This window comes from Chiroxiphia lanceolata, chromosome 1 (assembly GCF_009829145.1).
Source record: "Chiroxiphia lanceolata isolate bChiLan1 chromosome 1, bChiLan1.pri, whole genome shotgun sequence".
NCBI classification, from domain to species: Eukaryota; Metazoa; Chordata; class Aves; order Passeriformes; family Pipridae; genus Chiroxiphia; species Chiroxiphia lanceolata.
In genome coordinates, this window is record NC_045637.1 from 77163208 (window position 1) to 77183081 (window position 19874).

General features: G+C 40.4%; 1 protein-coding gene across 2 annotated transcripts in view; it reads right to left on the reverse strand.

Moving 5' to 3' along the window:
- The window catches only part of RETREG1 (reticulophagy regulator 1), a 60942-nt gene extending 46928 nt beyond the window's left edge, over positions 1 to 14014 (reverse strand). Inside the window, exons 1-3 of one of the 2 annotated variants that reach the window (XM_032712067.1) lie at positions 13757 to 14014; positions 13208 to 13369; positions 1004 to 1110 (exon numbers count right to left, since the gene is read on the reverse strand). In XM_032712067.1, the coding sequence (XP_032567958.1) occupies positions 1004 to 1110; positions 13208 to 13369; positions 13757 to 13986 (499 nt within the window). In that variant the 5' untranslated portion in view covers positions 13987 to 14014. The remainder of the gene's footprint in view (positions 1 to 1003; positions 1111 to 13207; positions 13370 to 13756) is intronic. The other variant, XM_032712076.1, reaches the window with a different exon arrangement.
- Positions 14015 to 19874: the final 5860 nt, after the last annotated feature.

Here is a 19874-nt window from a genome sequence, read left to right on the forward strand (position 1 = left end):
TAATCAATATTTGTGGTGATTTATGCAACACAGAGCCTAAAAAATTAATTTCTGTTAAGCTTTACAATTTGGCCTCTGAGCCTGTAATGGTCAAGCAGGAAACAAAATAGTAACCAAGACTCCCAGAAAAGGCAATGAGAATAAATCATGCTTCAGAAAAGGCTGCAAATAATTGCCATAACTTTGCAGGGAACGACAGGCTTTGGAAGTCAGAAATGACGTGTTAGTACATCAAAGAGAAATACCACGCTTCTCTGACATCTATTTCCTGCTTTTGTACTATGATGATTTTTCCAACACTTTGCATGGGATTCAACATTGAACAAAAGGCAAAATAAGGCACTTGAAAAAAATCTTCCTAAGAATGAAAATTACAGACTTGTGATGAACATTTTCTCGAAGAATTTGCAAGATGGTAATGAAATACAGGACAGGAATTAAAAAATACCAAACAAACAACCTCTAAACACCAGCCCAGCCAACAAATGCAAAATCACTTTCAAAATTGGTTGTATCCATGTAAAACTTTATACACATTGGAAACTAAACGCTACACAAAGTAGAAAAAAGTACTGCTCACTTCTTATTTCAACTGTGCTAAAACAGGTAATTTCTCTATCTGTTTACAAATGTGACCAATTTATATTGGATGTCCCAAACTTTCCAACAATGTTAAAATTAGAATAATGCCAGAAGAAGTATGAATGTTTAGGAAAACTTTGTAATTCATTTTCAGACCTAGCAGTTAAGAAACAAGAATGATTGTTCAGTGATACCAATTATACTCATCCAAATGCTAAAAGAAATCTGCTAATGCCCTTCCTATAAAATACAGCAAAACTTCATTGAAAATGATAATAGACCATCATAGACCTATTATCCCTCTCTAAAATTAGCTAATACTTTTAGAATAATCATAACATCGACCTGGCTTTAGTAATGAAATAACATGCCCCAAATTGCAGGTGTTTAAGCATGGAACTCTATCAGTACACTGTCTTACCTTTTATCCTTGAGAATATCAAATCCTTCATGATCTGAAGAATTAGCACTCCAAGTATTATGAGAGAAGTTAGATGATAGACTCTCCAAGAGGTCAGTGCAAGAAACCTAGAATGTCAAGAAGAAATAAATGTTGAATACTTTTAAACTTATTGGCAGCATATGAAAACTCACAGCTGCTACTAATACTGAAAAAAAATAACCTGAGATTACATTTATTGAATTTAGTTTTTCCCCACAACCTTTCCAAGGGAAGCAAACATTGAGAGCTTGAAGCATGACATAGTCTCATTTAAAGATACAATGATCAAACATACCTTAAGTTTGTAGTATACTTTTATTTACGCACAGAGCATAGAAAACAAAATATTTTAATTATTGCATAGAAAACATTTCTTTTAAATTAATTATGGTTTTATTAGCATAAATTGTCTTGGCACAATGCACACAAAAAAGGTTAAACATTTTCTTGTGTTTCCTACAGAGCCTGTGTTCAAACACGATTTCTATACAAATCACTCTTTCAAATACAAAGATGAGGTAAATCCGTATCATGGCATCGTATTCAAAATTGTCTTCATAACAAGCTTTTGTTAATTTTGTTTTTCCTTACATAATTTTTTAGAACACATCTAGTCAAGTCAAACAGACCTACACTCAGAACATATGAGTTATAATTTCATGCACTGTTGACTTTACTGTCCAGGTGTGCTTGGAGATTAGCTCTTCTATCTGTTTTACTGGCAAATATCTTAACTCACAAAAAAAAGGGTGTGGCAGAAAAAGAATTAAAATTCAATTAAATACATAAAATAAGCGGAAGTATTTATTAGCTTGTTTCAAGCACTTTAAATCAGAAATCTGAATACAGATAATGAACAAATTCATATCTTTTTTAAAGTAAAAGGATAGCCAAAATCAGTAAGAAGCCACTGTTCAAGGAACTAGATCAAATGAGAATACCATCAGAAACAAAATCACAAAGCTGGGACGTTTCCAAGAAACTTCTCAGATTTGAAAACAGGGCAACTGGCCACCCAATGAGTTGCTGCTGTAGAGATTTTCTGCATGAAAGAGGGGGGGGGGAAGGGAAGAGAAAAGGAGTAGCAAGCATGGCCAATGGAGGAAGCCAAGAGAGACCCTTTGAGGACACATGGATTTTTAAAAAGAAAATTGACTTCCCAATGTTTCTAACAAGCTCAGGACACACTGCTGTTGTAGAAAACTGTTCCAGTATGCCTTGCAATCCTCAAAAAGCAAGGTTGCATAAAAAAAAAAAAAAAGAAAAAAAAGAGCCCATGCCACTGATTTTCACATTTAACAAATCCATATTTGCCCCGAGCAGATCAGGATGTGATTTCCAATACACGCAAACACACAAGTTCACTCTTAAAGTTTTATCTGAATATAAAGGGTTTCTATATCTGTGGAGAATTCAAATTACAGGACTATTCTATGAAAAAAACCCCTGCACCCCTGTATAATTTCAGCCAGGTCAAGAAAACTAACAGAGGACTATAGAGAAAAATTATTACAAGGTAAGCTCTTTCAAAGCTGCCCAATCACAGCTCATTAAATCAAAATTCCTAACAGCTTTGCATCCTGTTGTTCTACTATTTTTCTAGGTAATTTTATTCAGCATTAAAACCCCTTGATTTTAAGTTCAACTGCACTGAAGACTTTGTTTAGCCTACCTAACTTATTGATAATGGGCTGAGGTGAGAGATGTGAGACTGTACGGGAAAAATCAAGAATTTTTCATCCAACTCCTAGGCAGCAGAAGTTTATAACAAATGCAGGCCTTTAAATTATTTAGGCTTAATACCATACCTAGTCTATAGGTTTTTCATGGTGCTTGTGCATGAATGTTCTATAGAATCACATAGTATGCCCTGACTTAACAATTACCACTGGCCAGTCCTCAATGGTCTCAAAGAAATACATCAATACCAAAATTTTATGTATGTGTGCATGTATGTGTGTATGTACACACACATTTTACTAGCTTTTAAAAGTAAGATCAGATGTTTAGGAAGAAGGTTTAGTCTATCTTTCAAAGAACGCACAGAACATGTTTGACCTATTTTATGCTGTCAACTAAACGGCGCTGCTAGTTTCACTGCAATCACAGCTGTCACCTGCTGTTAAAAACAATTGCACTAATGCGGACAAGGATTAGCAAACAAGGATTAACAAGGTAGCATCCTCTCTGAAAGATGCTTCCAAGTCATGTCATTCTACGTTCTTGACACTGCAGTCTTTCTGCTCCACAGCTTTTAAGGAAAAAACCTGTAATCTAGTTGGAGCAGCTATTGTAGTCACCAAACAAGGGCTCTTCACTCATTTGGAGAGCTTTCAATTATTCTGACTGGACTTCCCATGCCTCAACATTATTGGCTGTCACAGTCCTTTCTCCCTTGCTTCAGTACTCTTCATCTAGACTCTGATGTTTGCAAGAAAGACCATCTCTTACGAATTTATTCACAGCCAGTGTGTGTCAGCCCTCAGGTGCCACAGCAGTACAGACTAGAAAAGCTTTTCGTATGTCAGATCTATGTCCTTGAAGCCCTTCCTGGTGAAAAGCTGATAAGATCCCCTTGTACTTTTTTCGGCATATATATCTATCATAACCTTTTCAAAAGGTTAGTCCAACATGCTGGGATCTGAAAAACACTTGTTTTGCTACCAGTGTCAGGATTCAAAATTCTTCTAGGAATTATCAACATGACGCATAGCAACAAGACTAACAAAAGGTTTCACTGGTACTTTTGCTTATTATTAAGAGCTAGGGCATTTCTTTCCTCTTCTTTTTTTAAGAAAAAGAACAGACTTTACTCTTAAGTACTTCTAACACAGCCACCCACACACACCTGATAATCTGAAAGGCTCCACAATCTTTTTTTACTCCACAAAAATACTTCTGTTTTGCAGAAGAATCAATAGCTATGCTTACTCAACATCCCCTGTTTTTAAGCAATAACCAAAACAGACTCAAGTTCAAATTGTTTTAAGTTCTCTGCAAGTGATGTGGAAGTAAAAACCATTACAAGACACATAACCAAGATTTTGTTTGTTTTGGTTTTGCCTTTTTTTTTTTTTTTTTTTTTAAGAAGGAGAGGGTTAAAACAATGTATAGAATTATCCATTTCAGATAATTACTTCAGGAGTTAACAGGGCAGCTGGCATGGCAAGGGGGCAAGAAACTCTGCTGAAGGCAGTGTAGAACTGCAAAAAAACTGGTCCTGAGGTGGCACAGGACTCAGTCCCCAGCACTGGCTGAAACAGGCACTCCCCGCATAGAAAAGGCCTTCACTCAGATGCAGCTCCAGAGGTGGGATACAGCCACCTGGCTTTGAGGCTGCAAGCCTCTCCCCCAGACTGATGGCAAAAGTGGCCTCACTGTGAAGGGTGTCCTCTGGTTAACATACAGAGCAGTCCAGTGAGAGAGCTATTGGAGGCACTAAGCAGATGGCAGACTCCTATGGAGTATGACTTGAAAAACTTTGTTGTGTAAGAACCTAAGCAACGTGTTCTAATTGGACCTCACGTGATCAAGTCAGACTAGCTGACCTGCTGCTGTCCTTCCAACCTATGTTCTTCTATGTCGAAAGAATAAAAGCATGATGGAGCCAAGTCTACTACTCAACTCCACTGGGGAAGACTGAAAATCCAGTTTTGGGAAATGAAACAGGAGAGCTATCAATTATTGGCTGTTAGAATAATTAAGCAGTGATTACCCACAGAGGTAGTGGAATTTTCAACCTTGAAGGCTGTCAAGACAAAACACTGAGCAATCTGATCTGAATTAATATTGATTTTATTTTGGTCTGGAAGTCATACTAGAGACCTCCTAAAGTCCCTACCAACCTGAATGATATCTTCATTGTATGACTATTTTAGTCTATTAGAAGTGGTTGGTAAATCCTTTTCAGTAAGACCTTAGAACTTTGAGGTATAACAGTTTCTGTTTCTGGGCCTAGTTATACTGCAGCCGGACAGAAGTGATTCTAAACTGCACTGTTAAGAGTCAAAACTTGAAAACTTCCACAATTAGAAGTGGAATTGCATTGACTGTATAATGGTGGACTCTTTCTATTGTGGTTTTAAAATAACATGTATTGAGATTTTCTCAGAAAAAACCCCCAAACAACCCATAACCATTATGAAATTACACTGCAAACTACTCTACCTTCTCTTCAGCATTTCAGTCACTTTCCTTTCTTCCTATCTATAAAGTAGTACAAAATAATTTTCTTAAATTACATAATTCAACTGCTTAGCAAGTTGTGCTTCCTTATTTTTAATGCCACACAAATAAATATGCCTTGCCGTTAACCTCTACTGCCTATTCAGAAGTAGCTAAACTCAAATGTAACTCTTTCAGTATTTTGCCAACTTCCATATTTTTCTAAAATGTTGTTTAAGTTCAAAAATCATGCTCTAAGAGCAAAAAAAGTAATATCTTTTTGACCAGTTTCCCATAGCTAGGAAGTCTGGATGGAAAGAAAAAATGGGACAGAAAATACAAATGAAATCCCAATGCAAAAGTAAGACTGTACATAGCAGAGGAGCATCACAGGCCTCATCCGGTTAGAGTTCTAAATGGTGAAGGTTAGCATACACTTGTTTCATCATTAAATGATAAGGTGAAAAATCTACTGGCACCTTCCAGACAGTTTTCTATAGAACCAGTCTTTTTCCACCAGACACAGGTAAGCCAGACTGGGCTATGACATAAACCAGATAGAGAATGGCTCTCCCCTGCATAGATCAAATATTTCTAGTGCATTTTAGGAATACTGATCTGCTAATTTCAAAGGTATTCTTAGAGATATGTCTACTTCTGCTCTTACAAGGGACCACCTAACACTGTTTCAGACAAACATCTATAGTGAAGGCAGGTATGTAAGGAAAAGATGTGGTAGTAACTGCTTCCCGGTAGTAACTGTTTCTTGCTTGGAGCTGAATGTAGGGCATTCTTCCATGCTTACTGCTGGAGCGGTCAACACCTGTCTCCTTGCAACAAATTCTGCTGATTAGCTGAAGCAAGAGGTCTGGGGAAGAGGAAGAGGGTTAGTTTTATTCTAAATACAGCATGAAATGCACTGCCTGAAGAGCATTTTTTAAATACATGGCAAAGATAGTATCAGAAAGCTCGTGCTCTTACTGATCACTGGCACAATTACTTTGTTTGCCCTCTTTTGAATCAAGAAGGAATAATACATATTCAACTACATTTTATTTACAAGTAGTTTAAAACTCTGACTCTTCTAAATGAAAAACTGTTCCTAATGAAAAATTAGCAGGTTTGCTAATCCCACTTTTTATGTCTATTAAATTAACAACTTTTATATTAATTGCTTTGATACATTTATATGAATGTAAATGATTTTCACACTAAGCCTCTGTAAATACCAAAATGCAGTATCTACAAATATTGAAATCCAAACCTCAAGTACTCAACACATTGGAAGTCCAAAACTCAGTAATCCAGTATATTTCCTGTTGTTCCTACAGTACCTCTTGGTGTTGTGGTATAATACTAGCTGGCAACTAAGCTGCTCGTTCACTTTTCTCCCAAACTGGTGAGATGGGAAGGTAAATTGGTAAAAAGTAAAGGCCATGGGTTAAGAACAGTTTAATAATTGAAGTAAAGTTAGTAGCAGTAACGATAACAATAACAATTATAAATGAAAAGTGACACAACAAAAAGAGAGAGAGGAATAAAACCCAAGAAAGACCAGTGATGCAGAATACCACTGCTCACCACCCACTGACCATGCAGAATACCACTGCTCACCACCCACTGACCAATGCTCAGCCCAATCCGACCAGTGATGGGGAGCTCCAGGCCAACTCCCCCCCAGTCTGCATACTGGGTACACTGTGGTATGGAATATCCCTTTGGCCAATTTGGGTCAGTTGTCCTGGCCATGCTCCCTCCTGACTTCTTGTGCATCTGTGCACTGATAGAGAATGGGAAACTGAAAAGTCCTTGACTTAGCGTAAGAACTGCTCAGCAACAAGTAAAACATCAGTGTGTTATCAACATTATTCCCACATTAAGTCCAAAACACAGCGCTGTACCATTGTATCAGGAAGAAAACTAAGTTCTTCCCAGCCAAAAGCAGGACAATTGGTCTGTGCTGTCAAAAATTTTACAAGAAACAAAGACTTATAAATGTTGTCTAAAAAACCTCCCCACCCCTTCAAAAAGCATAATTTGTTGAATAAAATAATTTCAAATGCATTTACTTTACATCTTACGTTAATTCAAATTTAAAATATGCACACCACCACTCTGGGTGCCTGGCAGCTTGAACTTAGATAACTGTGTATCTGTTTACCTGAAAACCGGTGAAATGATGTAATAGGATCCTTCCTATTATGTACGTTATGTACGATATGTACGTTAAAAATGTTTTAAATCACTTCTAATTTAGTGGAGAAAAGTGTAAGCTTCTGTAAAGACATAAATTAGGAAGAAGTACCTTTTTTTTTAGCTTTTCCTCTAAATAAGAATGCCACCCAATAATTCAGATATCCAAGATATTTCAACCAAAATAAAATGAAGTACTGCAGAACAGTTGATTTGTAACCTATGTGCCAACTAGCAAAGAGTTTTTCATTGGGTAGTGCCCAGAAGTCTAAAAATTCTGTCATTAAGTACATAAAAAATTAAAAAACCCAAACAGAAGAGGCATGATTATTATTCTAAAACTTGCATCATTTTCTTTAATTCTTTCTTTGTGAAGATAAAGAAAACTCAGCCATCAGCCTTTTATTCAAAGAGCTTATTTGTCAGGTTTCATTCAAAAGATTAGGATCATATTTGTTCAGCCAGAAAGCACAGATCAAATCAGCTGTTCTTTAGAAAACCTTCCAGAACTTATTAGGAAAAAAAGATTTTTAAATAATAAATAAATCTTTTGTCCTAAGAAACAGACTCCCACAAATCTAAACTACTATTGCTACCCGTAGAAGGAGTAGTACTCCGGGGGGTCTGTGCACAGGTTTCAGGGCAAAAGACAAAGACTGCAGGAAAACCTTTGCAATGCTTTGCATTTAATCACCAAAGATAAATTTGCTTATAAACTGGTAAATTTGGAAGTACATTGGTGGTCTGGGAAATAGGATTAAGTTAATAACAAAATGTTACATTGCAAAATTATCTCACACTATTTGCAAGGAAACCTCTTGGGGAATGCTGCCGTTAGAATCAGGTTTCAACATTTGTGGCTTGTGGATCAGATTTACAGCAACCTGTTGCACTCAGATAGGCATTTTAAAAAAAAGAACTGAGAAGGAGTTTAAATGACCTAAACTACATACCTTCTGAGTCTATCATGACATCGAATTTGGGGATGATGTTTCCATGGAAGTTAAAATTATTTTGATTTAAACACATAACATCGAATAACCTGGCTTCCTTTGTTTTTGCAGACACATGCCCAGATGACCTTAATTAACCTGTACTCTGGCAAAGTACAGAAGAAATCTTAATCCCATTTTCTCATACAGTAGCAGCAGTTTGAGCAGTAGCACCTCTACCATGCTGCCCTAAATCTCCTTTTCTTTAATGCTCTCATTAGTCCTGTAACATCTACCATGGAGCATAGCATATCCCCCTAAAACGACCATTGTTCTCAGAATTCTACTTACTGTTTGAAAGGTTTCATTATTTTGAGTTAATACATAAAGAAATTATCATTTCTCTCTTAAGACAACTGTTTTAGACACAGCACAGGTAAATTTCAGCAAGACAGAATAAACCCAAGCTATGCTGCAATTCATCTATTGTCCTTTCTTAGAGATTTCCATCTTCCACAAAGTCCTTATCCCAGATTTGGTCCTAAATTGTTCAGTAATGCTTGCTTTTCCTCAATTCCTCAATTACCCCAACTGATTTCTTTTCTGACTGATCCTGATTTCATCTTATTGGTCGAAAAACGCTGTAAACTGTCCAGGTTTTTATGTAACACTGTCTGGCTCTTAAACAATGTCAATTTTCATTCCAGTAAACCAATCTCTCAGCCAAAAGTATCCAAACTGTCACTAAAGAGCTCTTAATGACTTTTAATTTTTTTTCTAATGAAATTAAATTAATTTCTGTTCCACTTTTCTACCTCCAAAGCCTTGAACAGTTTTAATAATTTGTAGTAGAAAAGTGAACATAAGCTTGAAACTGCCTGAGTGAAAACAAGTAGACCCTAAAATTATATTGCAACTGACACTGGAATTTTATCTTTAGTTGAGGAAAGTATTTTGAAATGTCATCTTCTAGGAAGAAAAAAAACCCAACAAACCATAAATATTTTTTTTAAGCTTGAAGAAATATCAGCAATTTACTGTACTGCAGCTGAGTGTAATAAAATAATCTCAATACCAATAAGTTACAAAGCCTTGGTAAAAGGCAGCAAATTAAGTAAGTTATAACTATCAGACAAGAAGAAACAAACTAGCAACCATGTAAGAAATCCACTCCTGAAAGCACAGTGAATTTCAAAACAGCCTATGCCAGAACTTTTTCTTCTCTTTTCTGATAATGAATGTATTATCATTACAAAAGAGTTATGTCAATACATAACCTATTCTACTATCCTTACTTAAGGGATAGGAGATAAAAACTCTTATTAGGGTTTGAGGCAGGGCTATTCACTCGTGTGCTATCCTGATACTTTGGATCTCAGGAAAGTAATCCCAAAACAACTAAAAATGTAGCTTAAAGATTTCCTGTAACAAAGACAGCCAAAGACTGAAATCTCCCACATTCAAAACCACATTTGGCATCTGGTTGCCATAAGGAAACAACCATCCTCTCACAGAAACATGTACGTGTTCTCCTGACATGGGAGGTATTACAAATTTAATATAGTGCTCTGAAGACCAGCATACTACAAACTGGCCTTAAGATGTCAATATCTGGTCTTACTCCAACTCACTTAATTTTCATGCATTTTTCTTTATGTTTTGATTTCAGAGATTTCTTTTATTCCAATTCTCACCTAATACAGTTTGGTGATCTCCTTCCTGACTACCACCACTGATGAATTTCCCACATGTATCCGAAATGGAAGCCAGTATTTTGAACCAAATATTTTCTTCTTAAGGAATAAAATTTTGTCAGAATTAATTCTTTTTGTATTAATTTTGCTCGTATGCTCTCAGATTTGAGTGTTTCCCTGAGAGGGAAACAAAAAAGGATTCTGAGCTGAATTACTGTGTGCCTGAATTAAAGCAATAGGGAGTAAAGCAATTGGGGCTATCTCAAACCATGACAATCATTTATATATTGCAACTTTCAATTTCAATAACTGGACTCATAAAAAATGTCAAGTGAAATTAAAAACTGAATGCAGATAGCCAACATCATCTATACAGAGTCTCTGTAAATTTCTTACTAATGACATCTGGTGGAATGCTGGTCATGAAGAGTGGCTGGGATGAATCAAAGTGACACGATCCTTGTACAACAACTGAGTCATCCTTAAGGAAGGGACCACACACAGTGCTGAGGGAAACCCACAGTCAACCTCACAGCTCCCAGGCAGTACTGAAAAACACTAGCGACCACAGCAGTCTTCTAGGAATAACATCAGTAGCATAAGAAGACCACCTAATACAGATAAGACCAAGAAGAAAGTAACATTTTGTCACCAAGATGTCTTATGTGAGTAGCTCTCCAGGGACTACATTTCTAGTGGTACCCACAGTCAATGCTGATAGTGGGCAAAAATATGCAGCCAACTTTCTCAAACATTCAAAATAGAACATAGTGATTGAACTTCCGGTACCAGAACAGTTTGTCTGCTCTTAGGCCCATCACTCACTTTTTTGGTATGATGTGTGTAAAATAGGGGGGAAAAAACCAGCCTTGTTTTCCTCTGTTATTTTGACTTCAGTTTGCAAGCTATATATAGCAGAAGAATCCATATTAAATTTCAGATGATTAGGTGCAAAATGGTGCTTATTTTAAAGATTTTCAATCGGGTTCATTTGGGGCAGGAGGCTTAAAGCTGTTCATGGTGAATAAATAATGGAAGTGCCAACTGAAAAATGCTTTTGCAATAACAGGTTTGTTTTTACTTTTTCTACTCTCTTGTTAAGGAGCCCATGATAATTTGTTAGGAATATTCAAAAAATTAAGGCAATCATAATGAAATTAAGTTAGTAAATTTCTTGTACTTACAAGAACATTATTTTAGTAGTAAACATCAAAAATGCATTTATATGCAGTACAACGGTTACGAGATTTTCAACACAAAAGACGTTACAATCAAACATATTAAAAAAAAAAAAGATTTTGTGACATCAGAGAAACAGTTCACTCTCAGCAGCTCCGACTGCAACAGTTTACACATGAAGTGTTTTGAATGGCATACATACTAAACTCACTGTGAGGAAAACATAGTCTCGAAAAAATTAAACAGATAGGAGAAAGGAACTACCATTACTTTTTTAGAAAACTGTAAAATTAAACCTCACCTTCCCTTCCTCCCTCTTCCACCAAGACTGTTGCTGCTATAGTGAGAGAAGTCTCCCATCCAGAAATATTGACTTCTCAGCTTTGAGAAATCCTGAGATTAGAGGACCCTCACACTGGGAGTGAACCTATTCTGTAATGGGGATAGGGATACTTGGAGGCACATGACAAGAAAAGATGAGGTACACAAAGCAGCAACCAGGAAACGTTCCTACTACCTAGGCTCTGGCCACAAAGCCCTGTTAGGAGAGACTTGACAAGCAGCAGGGGTAGACACTTGTTCCCAGTCCAGAAGCAGTAGCAACCATCTGAGTCATGACAAACTAGGCTGATGAGCTGAATCTCAAACAAGAAAAGGAGAAGGAGCAAACACACTGTGCTGCAAATACAACGCCAACACCAAAGCAGAGAAATGTGACACCAAACAACTGTTTCATTTTCAAAGTGTCAGATTTCATGTTTGCTAAGGAGATCTTGTTGTTCTTCAGTCTCAAACCACAGAATTTTACTGGTCAACATTCCTGCTTCTGCATTTCCTGGTTTGTATACACCTCTCAAAAACTCCCTGGCACTAGGATGGCAAGCTTCCTTGCTGAGGTACAATACCACCAAAGCAAAATGAGCAATCCTTGCCCTGACTTTTGCTATTCTGACTCATTTTGAGAGTAAGAAAGTAGAGTGAACTATGAATTTTAATAAAATAACTTCAAATACTGGTTACATAATAAGTTGCCAGTAAGACTACCAAAGAAGACTTCCTATAGGCATTACATAATGCTGGAACTATATACCTTGCTTATGACCAAAGTTGGACCAAAGAATAGAAAACTGGTTGCCCAGCAGTTACTATTCCTTGAGACATGGAAATGTATTCTTCTAGATGTTGTCCCTGAAAATTTTATCAGAGCCATGTTGCAAAGAAATATAAAGCTTTATGACTCTTCCAAATTGCTGAAAGAATAGGTGATCTCTGAAGTATGCAGAAAATGAGAGCATAAGCATGTTACTTTCTCAATGAAAGGATTTACCACGGATACCTGAGAGCAGTATGGATAATAAAAGTCAACCAAAATTAGAAATCACACATACTTGCACAGACATTTTCCTGTGCAGCACAAAGCCTCAGAAAGTTCTCTTTCTATGACTTTGATCTCGTGTTTAAAGATCATGCTTGTTACAGTTATAGAGAACTAAGTGGAGTTTGCAATTAATCCACCTCTGTTGCTTGTTTGCCTCTTATTCACTCCAGGGGAAATGAGGCAGTTCTAGCCACAAGAAACACAATTCAGTCTTAAGAGTCTCTGTAGTATGATTAGACCCTAATTATTAGTGGTATTATTAGAGCCCTAATTCATAAATCACTCTACACAAGCAACATTTTAGATCAGAAAACGAAAAACGCAGGCATTGACAAAACCAAGGATCAGGAGATAGCCCTGAAGAAGTTTCACATAGAAAGACAAGTTTTTTCCAATAGGGGTAAACAGAAGAGTCACGACAAACACAAGAACTAACACATCCCCACGTTAAGTTCTGGAGTTTATTCAACAAAACTATCTGACTTGAAAAAGCTTAGTCAAGAAAGAGAACTGGTGCACTGCAGTAACATTCCCGCTGTCCCCACTCCACAAAGCCTCCACTAACTAGGCCACTAATTTGGAAAAGCAGGTACACCCAACGTGAACTCTGAAGCACTGGTCCAGGGCAGCAGCACAGCTCTACCTATGGGCTCGGGGCCTGATTCCAGGAGGTTTCAAAACTCTGCAGAGAAATGCGGGCCCACGGCTTATCTCGGCTGCGGGAAATGCAAGTTCCCGGCGGCGTGTGCTGCAGCCGCCCTGCTCAGCTTCGCTCCGAGGCTCCTCCTCATCATCACACATCATGCTGTGGGAAATGGGAGCAGAGGGGCGTGTGTGGGGCTAGGGCAGACACCGAGGATGAAAGAACCCGACCGAGCAGATGCACACCGCCGGAGGGCCATGGCCAGACGCGGGGCGGCGGCTGGGGCACGGAATGCCGTGGCGCAGGTGAAGCGAAAAGCAGGACCTTCCTTCCCACGGAGGAGCTGGGGGCGCGGGTCAGCTCCCCGCGAAGGGCGGTCGGAAAGGGGAAACGGAGGGGCAAACGCTCCTCCCGGGGACGAGGGAAGAGGGGCGGGGGGAGGAGACGCCCGCGGCCGGGCGGGGCGGCGCGGACCAGGCAGGAGCTCTCCCATCCCGGGGGGCGGTCCCGACCCCAGCCCCGGCGCCCAGGCCGGCCCGGCTCGCTCACCAGAAGAGCAGGTTGGCGCAGACGAAGCCGCCCAGGCTGCGGAGGGGCCGCTCCCAGCTCAGCGCCGCCGCGATGCAGCAGCTCACGGCCAGCCCCGTCTCCCCCAGCACCGCCGCCGCCCCGGCCCCGCTTGACACTTCCGTGCGCTCTGTATCCCCGGCCGCAGCCGGGCCCTGCTCCTCCGGAGCCTCCGGCTCAGGGGGCTGCGCGGGTACCGCCGCGCTCGCCATGGCTCGGTGGCGGCCGCCGGGCTGCGGCTCGGCCGGGCGGAGCTGGGGCTGGAGCGGAGCGGGGCCGGGCCGGGCAGGCGGGAGGCGGGTCGGAGGCGGAGCGCGGCGCTGCCCCCGCGTTACCCCGCACCCGCCTCCGCGCAGGTGCGGCGGGGGCGGTGCCGGCGGCCGTGACTCCGCACAGGCGGGCGGGGGCGGTGCTGGCAGTGCCGGGCTGGCAGTGCCGGGCTGGCAGTGCCGGGCTGGCAGTGCCGGGCTGGCAGTGCCGGGCTGGCAGTGCCGGGCTGGCAGTGCCGGGCTGGCAGTGCCGGGCTGGCAGTGTCTCCCCTGCTTGTGTGTGCAGCTGCTGGCAGGCGCTCTCGCTGCAGGAGTGACGGCGTAAGTGTGGACGATTCCGGTTCCCTGCTCGGGGAGGGCTGGGCAACCAGCTGCCTTCTTGATTTGGGAAAAGGTGCGGGGTGAAGCCCATCGGAAGATGTTGCCGCCGAGGTTTGCCTTTCATCTCCTTCTCGTGTATATCCCACAGCCAAGGAACAGTTGGAGCACGTTCAGAGGAGGACCACGAAGTTGATAAGAGGACTGGAGCACCTCCCCTACGAAGACAGGCTGACAAAGTTGGGGCTGTTCAGCCTGGAGAACAGAAAGTTGCGTGCAGACCTTATAGCAACCTTCCAAGGGGAAGCCGGAGGGAGAGTCGTGGTCAGGAACTGTAGGGATAGGACAAGGAGTAGTTGGTACAAATTGAAAGAGGGGAAATTTAGGTTAGCCTTTAGGGAGAAATTCTTTACTATGAGAGGGGTGAGACACTGGAACAGGCTGCCCAGGGAGGTTGTGGTTGCCCCAAGCCTGGCAGTGTTCAAAGCCAGGTTGGATAAGGCGTTGGGCAGCCTGTTCTAGTGAGAGGTATCTCTGCCCATGGCCAGGTGATTGGGACTAGATGATCTTTAAGTCCCTTCCAACCCCTTAAAATTCTGTGATTCCATGATTCTATGGTAACAGTCTCCAAAATCCTAAAAAAATAACGGAAGTAAGCTGCTGTTGTCTTCTAAGACCACAAAGAAGGCTATGGGAATTTGATGGCTTCTATCTTCCTCTTAAGTATCCAAGAAACATCCTTGAAAATCTCTACCATGCTGTCCTATCATCTGCACTACTACCTATCTGGCCAGCTCCAGGTGGAAGCGTGACTCTATCTTCAGGCTAATGATGTGCATAATAGGTAATGTGATTATTGGGAAGCTGAATTCTGGGGAGCGTACCTGCTGAGAAGCATCACTCGAGCATCTGTTGCTGAGTAGGAAGAGCCAAAAATTGGAACCGGTGAAGGTGTTTCACAGCATAAACTGGGTAAAATTAAATAATTTTTACTGCAAGAGCAGAGTTTTGGATTAGGAGATGACATCTGTTTCTAGCTTAATTGAGCACCCCTTGTTAGAATGACTTTTTAAAGGGAAAAGGTGTCATACTCACTTCAAGGTCAACATCTTTTTTTTTTTCTTTGAGGTAAAAAAAGACAAAATCACAAAATTAAGTTGTAACACCGACTGTGGATTGCAGTTCTCCTGCATGTTTTCACTAGATAACCTTGGGAAGGAGTTATTCTGCTTCTCTGATTCCACACAATCTCTGCAGCATATGAATTGTACCTGAGAGGAAATATACAGAATGTTGCAATTAACATTTTTTCTAAAGGACATTTTAGTTTTATGCTGATTTGTAGTACTACTATGCTCTTATGTCTAAGAACCTGGAGCCAGGCAGACCTGCCTGAATAACAAGCCCAGCTAAAATGTGATAAAGTGTTGTCTATGAAAGTCTGAGAGAGCAAAAGGAAAGAGACAGGCTCCCCTAGTAACCTAAAACACAGAGATGGAAAAGAAAGGCTCTATGAAGAAGTTGCAGCAAAGCTGGAGAAACACTTTGTTCTTTTGCTTTGGTTTTGTGCTGATGAATGAAAGTTGGTCCTAAAAACACATAGTCAAAACAGTGTGTCCTCCATGTGCTGGGAAGCGGGCAGCTGTTTCCCGTGTGTGCCAGCAGCTGCTTACTGTTACTGAGCACTTCTCCTGGTGCCATTTGGGCATCTGATGGTTCCCTAGGATGAGCAGCGGTTGGTTGCTGATTTCCTGATTTGGAGAATGGGAGCAAAGGGGATTTTAGCAGCGAATCTTAACAGTCCACAGGAGTAGAAACAATCTTCTCACAAGGAAAAAGAGGTAGGGAAGATAGACACAAATGGGGGAGTTTCTCCTATACTTACCCTTTTCTCTTTTCAGATCATTGTAGGATGCTCTATTACCCATGCCAAGCTGCTAGTGAACACTGCCCATAACTTGTAAAAACCATCCCCAGCTTAGCCAGCAGCAAATTGCTTTCCCTTGCTAGCATTCAGTTATTTCAGTAGTGTGGGCTGTCTGATCCAGCATCCAAGTCTAACTCCAAACAGTAAGTAGGTAAGCCTGGAAAGGAGTCAAGTGTTCCTCATGCGCTTTTAAAGTGACCATGGGATAGTTAGATTCAGAAAGTGCAATGGGGTTAAAATGTTAAAATTTGGGTTTAACCAGCAGTGGGAGAATGGCAATATAATCTCATTGCCTGAAGGATTACAACCATGGCAGGTTTGAGGCAATCCTCCCTTACCGATATTCCACTTTTTTAAACATTTGAGGATGATTGTATGTCGTGTGTTCCCCCCTGCGCCCCATTTTTTACTCTGCCACACTCCCTTCAGTCACAGGAGTTCAAGAATGCCCCATCTTCTCAGAAAAGTGAGGGCGGAATCTGGGAGGAGAGGATGAGATGGGGTTCAGTGGGCAGGGTAGACTACAGATATGGGAACTCTTTTGGATTTTGATTAAACTGTTCTAGATTACTGACCTTTGCTTTCCTGAGCAATACGATGAAGGATATGAACAGAAACTTGTGAAAAGTTCTTCCAGAATATGTTTTGTAATTGAACTAAATTAAAAAAAAAGATGCTTCAAGAGTTGATGAATGCCAGCTCTTTTTTTCACTGTTGATTGTTCTTGGGCTGGGTTTATATGAGTGAACTTACTGAAAGCATGCTGGTATAAACATTAGTGTGAGAGAAGAAATGGATGCTTCATTCCCAGCCATTGAAAGTTTACATGTCTTTTTCAGAAAAAATAGTAGTAAATAGGTTGTCTGGCTTTGATCTTCCTGTGCTTTGATGTTCTGCCTGCCAGGGTTTGTGTGCAGTTTGAGTTTGGGCTGAGTAAAACTGGGACTAGCACCCAGTGTACAGTTGCATGTGTGAGCTGTAATGCACAGAATTAGGTTAGGGACTGTAGGTCTGGTACCACGGACTACAGTGTAAATTATGGATGAAAACCAAGGAGAAAGCATTCTTAATGGTTGTTTCAAAGGAACTTACAAATATCAAAGCATCCTAATGCTTCTGAAATATGTTTGAAAATGCTGATGCCAGCATAGAGTAACTGTTGAATTCAGTTGAGGATTCCAGCTTGAAATGGAGTGATTTTCCCTCATTTTTCCTTTTTTTTTTCTTAAGCTTGTTTTCCATTCGCTTTATTTCATCACAGGATAACAGAGTAAATTAGTTTGGAAGACTAGAAGACATTTGGTCTGACCCTTCTCCCCATATACATGTTCAAAGCACCCTTGGTAGTTGGCTGTGACATGTTGTTCCGTGCCACGCCCAGATTAGTTCTGAACATCTCTGAGGACTGGAGATTCTACACTGCACTCTGGGCAACCTGTTCGATGTTTGACCACATTAATTGTGAAGAATATTTTCTTATTATGTATTAAAAATTTATTGTTTCACCCATTTCCTCTAATTTGGTTCTGCACTTCGTAGGGGAGGGCTCTGTCCCCATCTGTTCTATAAGGACACCTGAGGTACCTAGCAAGTAGGTTCCTGTTAACCTTCTGTCTTTCAGAGTGAGTGAGCCCAGCTCTCCCAGCCTTGCCTTTTACATCATGACCTGTATGCCACTGACCTTCCAGGGGCCTTTTGGACTCCTTCCAGGATGTCAGTGTGTGTCTTATATTGAGTTGCCCAAAACTGGACAAAGTATTCCATATGTGGTCCCACAAATGGTAGAAGGAGGGGAAAAAATACTTCCCTTGTCCTACTAATGACCCATAGTTAGTGCATGATTATTGACTGTATCCAGTCATCCCCATGGCACTTTCTAACTTGTCTGTGTTTTGAGGCTGAAGAATTGTGTCTTAGTCACTCTTAAAATGGTAGTATTTCTGTGACTTTGGTGATCCTTATTCCCTTCTCTCAAGCTTTTTTGAGTTCTAAGATAGCTTTCTTGTGGAGTTCTAGTCACATCATAACAGCATTTGTTTGAAGTAGGAGCAGGTCATGGATTTGAATAACAGTGCTTTTGTAATAATTTCTAATGACTCCTTTCCTTTTTCATTTTTTCCCCCCCCTGGTTGATATTTTTTCTGGAACTATTAAAACTTCACCAAGTGAAGTGTCCCTAAGTGCTAATAATCACTTCAAAGCTCGCTGTACAGCTGAGTCTGGTATTGGGCTTCCACCTTCACCTCACTTGCTTAATTTTATCTACTTGGAATTTATTTGCCATTTTATTGGACAACTGTTTGGTTTCCTAAAGTCATGCAGTTTTTTTTAAGTCAGCCCTTATCCTCACTTTCCTGAATAACTTGATGTCTTTGTTACACTTTGAGCTTGCTGTTTGTCATTTTTCCAGTTCACTGTTCAATAGGTTGAAGAGCTCAGAGCCTCTGCTGAACTTCAGTGATCTCCTTCCTTTGTTTGGAATAGATCATTGGCTTTTACTGTCTGTTCCCTATCTTCTAGCCAATTATTTCTCCACATCAGGACTTCCTATGTGGATACACATCTTCCTTGAAGCCTTAGGTGACGAATTTAGCCAAAAGCCTTTTTGAAATCCAGGTAAACCAGACTGCCTTTATTCACAGATTTGTCAAAGAACTTCAGCAGACTTCTAGGGCAGACCTTTATTAATCAGAACCCATGCTGCCTCTTCCCAGTAGATCATATTTCCCCACCACACCTACAAATTCCTGATTTTTTAATAACAGCCTTAGAAACTTATTTTTCTTGCCTGAATAACAACCCAGTGGAACAATATTTTTATTATCAAACTTTCAAAGAAATTACTGACCTGAATTGCAGCCAGGATGGAAAATTACTATGACTAAAGCCAAATCTCTTGTGACCCTATAAACAGTGATCCTAAGTGAGACTCTTTGAGCTCTACTGGACTGTAGTGGGCTGCGACCAGCAATCTCTCTCTGAGAGGGACACCTCTCAGAGCCAGAGAACTCTCAAATTTGCTATACTTGGAGGACTGACACAGATGGAGCCTGGGCTGATACCTCTACTCCTCAAGGCTCAATCCTTCGCGCGTTGAGAAGATGCAAAGGCATCTGGCGTGAATACTTCATGGAACGTGAGGGGAATTTTTCACAGGTATATTATACCTTGTACACAGTCCTTTTGGTCTGGGTGCATATATGCAATAGCAAATGTACTATTAATCTTGCTCTCTTAGATTCTTAAATATGTTAGATTCATAAGTTAGTCAGGTCCATAAGTGAGTTACTGTTGTGCTTATAGTAAATTCTATAGAAAATCTTTTGTTAAATTACTTAAATTAGGCTATAGATGAACTGCTGTTAAGTGCTGTTTAAACCTTTAGGTCTAAACCATTGGCCAGATCTGGGGCTAAGTTTGGCAAGGGAGGTCCACTCTGAACCTTGTGACTCTGTGGGAGGATCTCCCTCATTCCTTGTTATCCTTACCCTTTCTCATCCTTACCCTTTTTCCATCCCCAGCCTCCACATAGATTATTTTTGGTAGATTTTAGTTTTAGATCGATTAATTTTAGATTTTAGTCTGA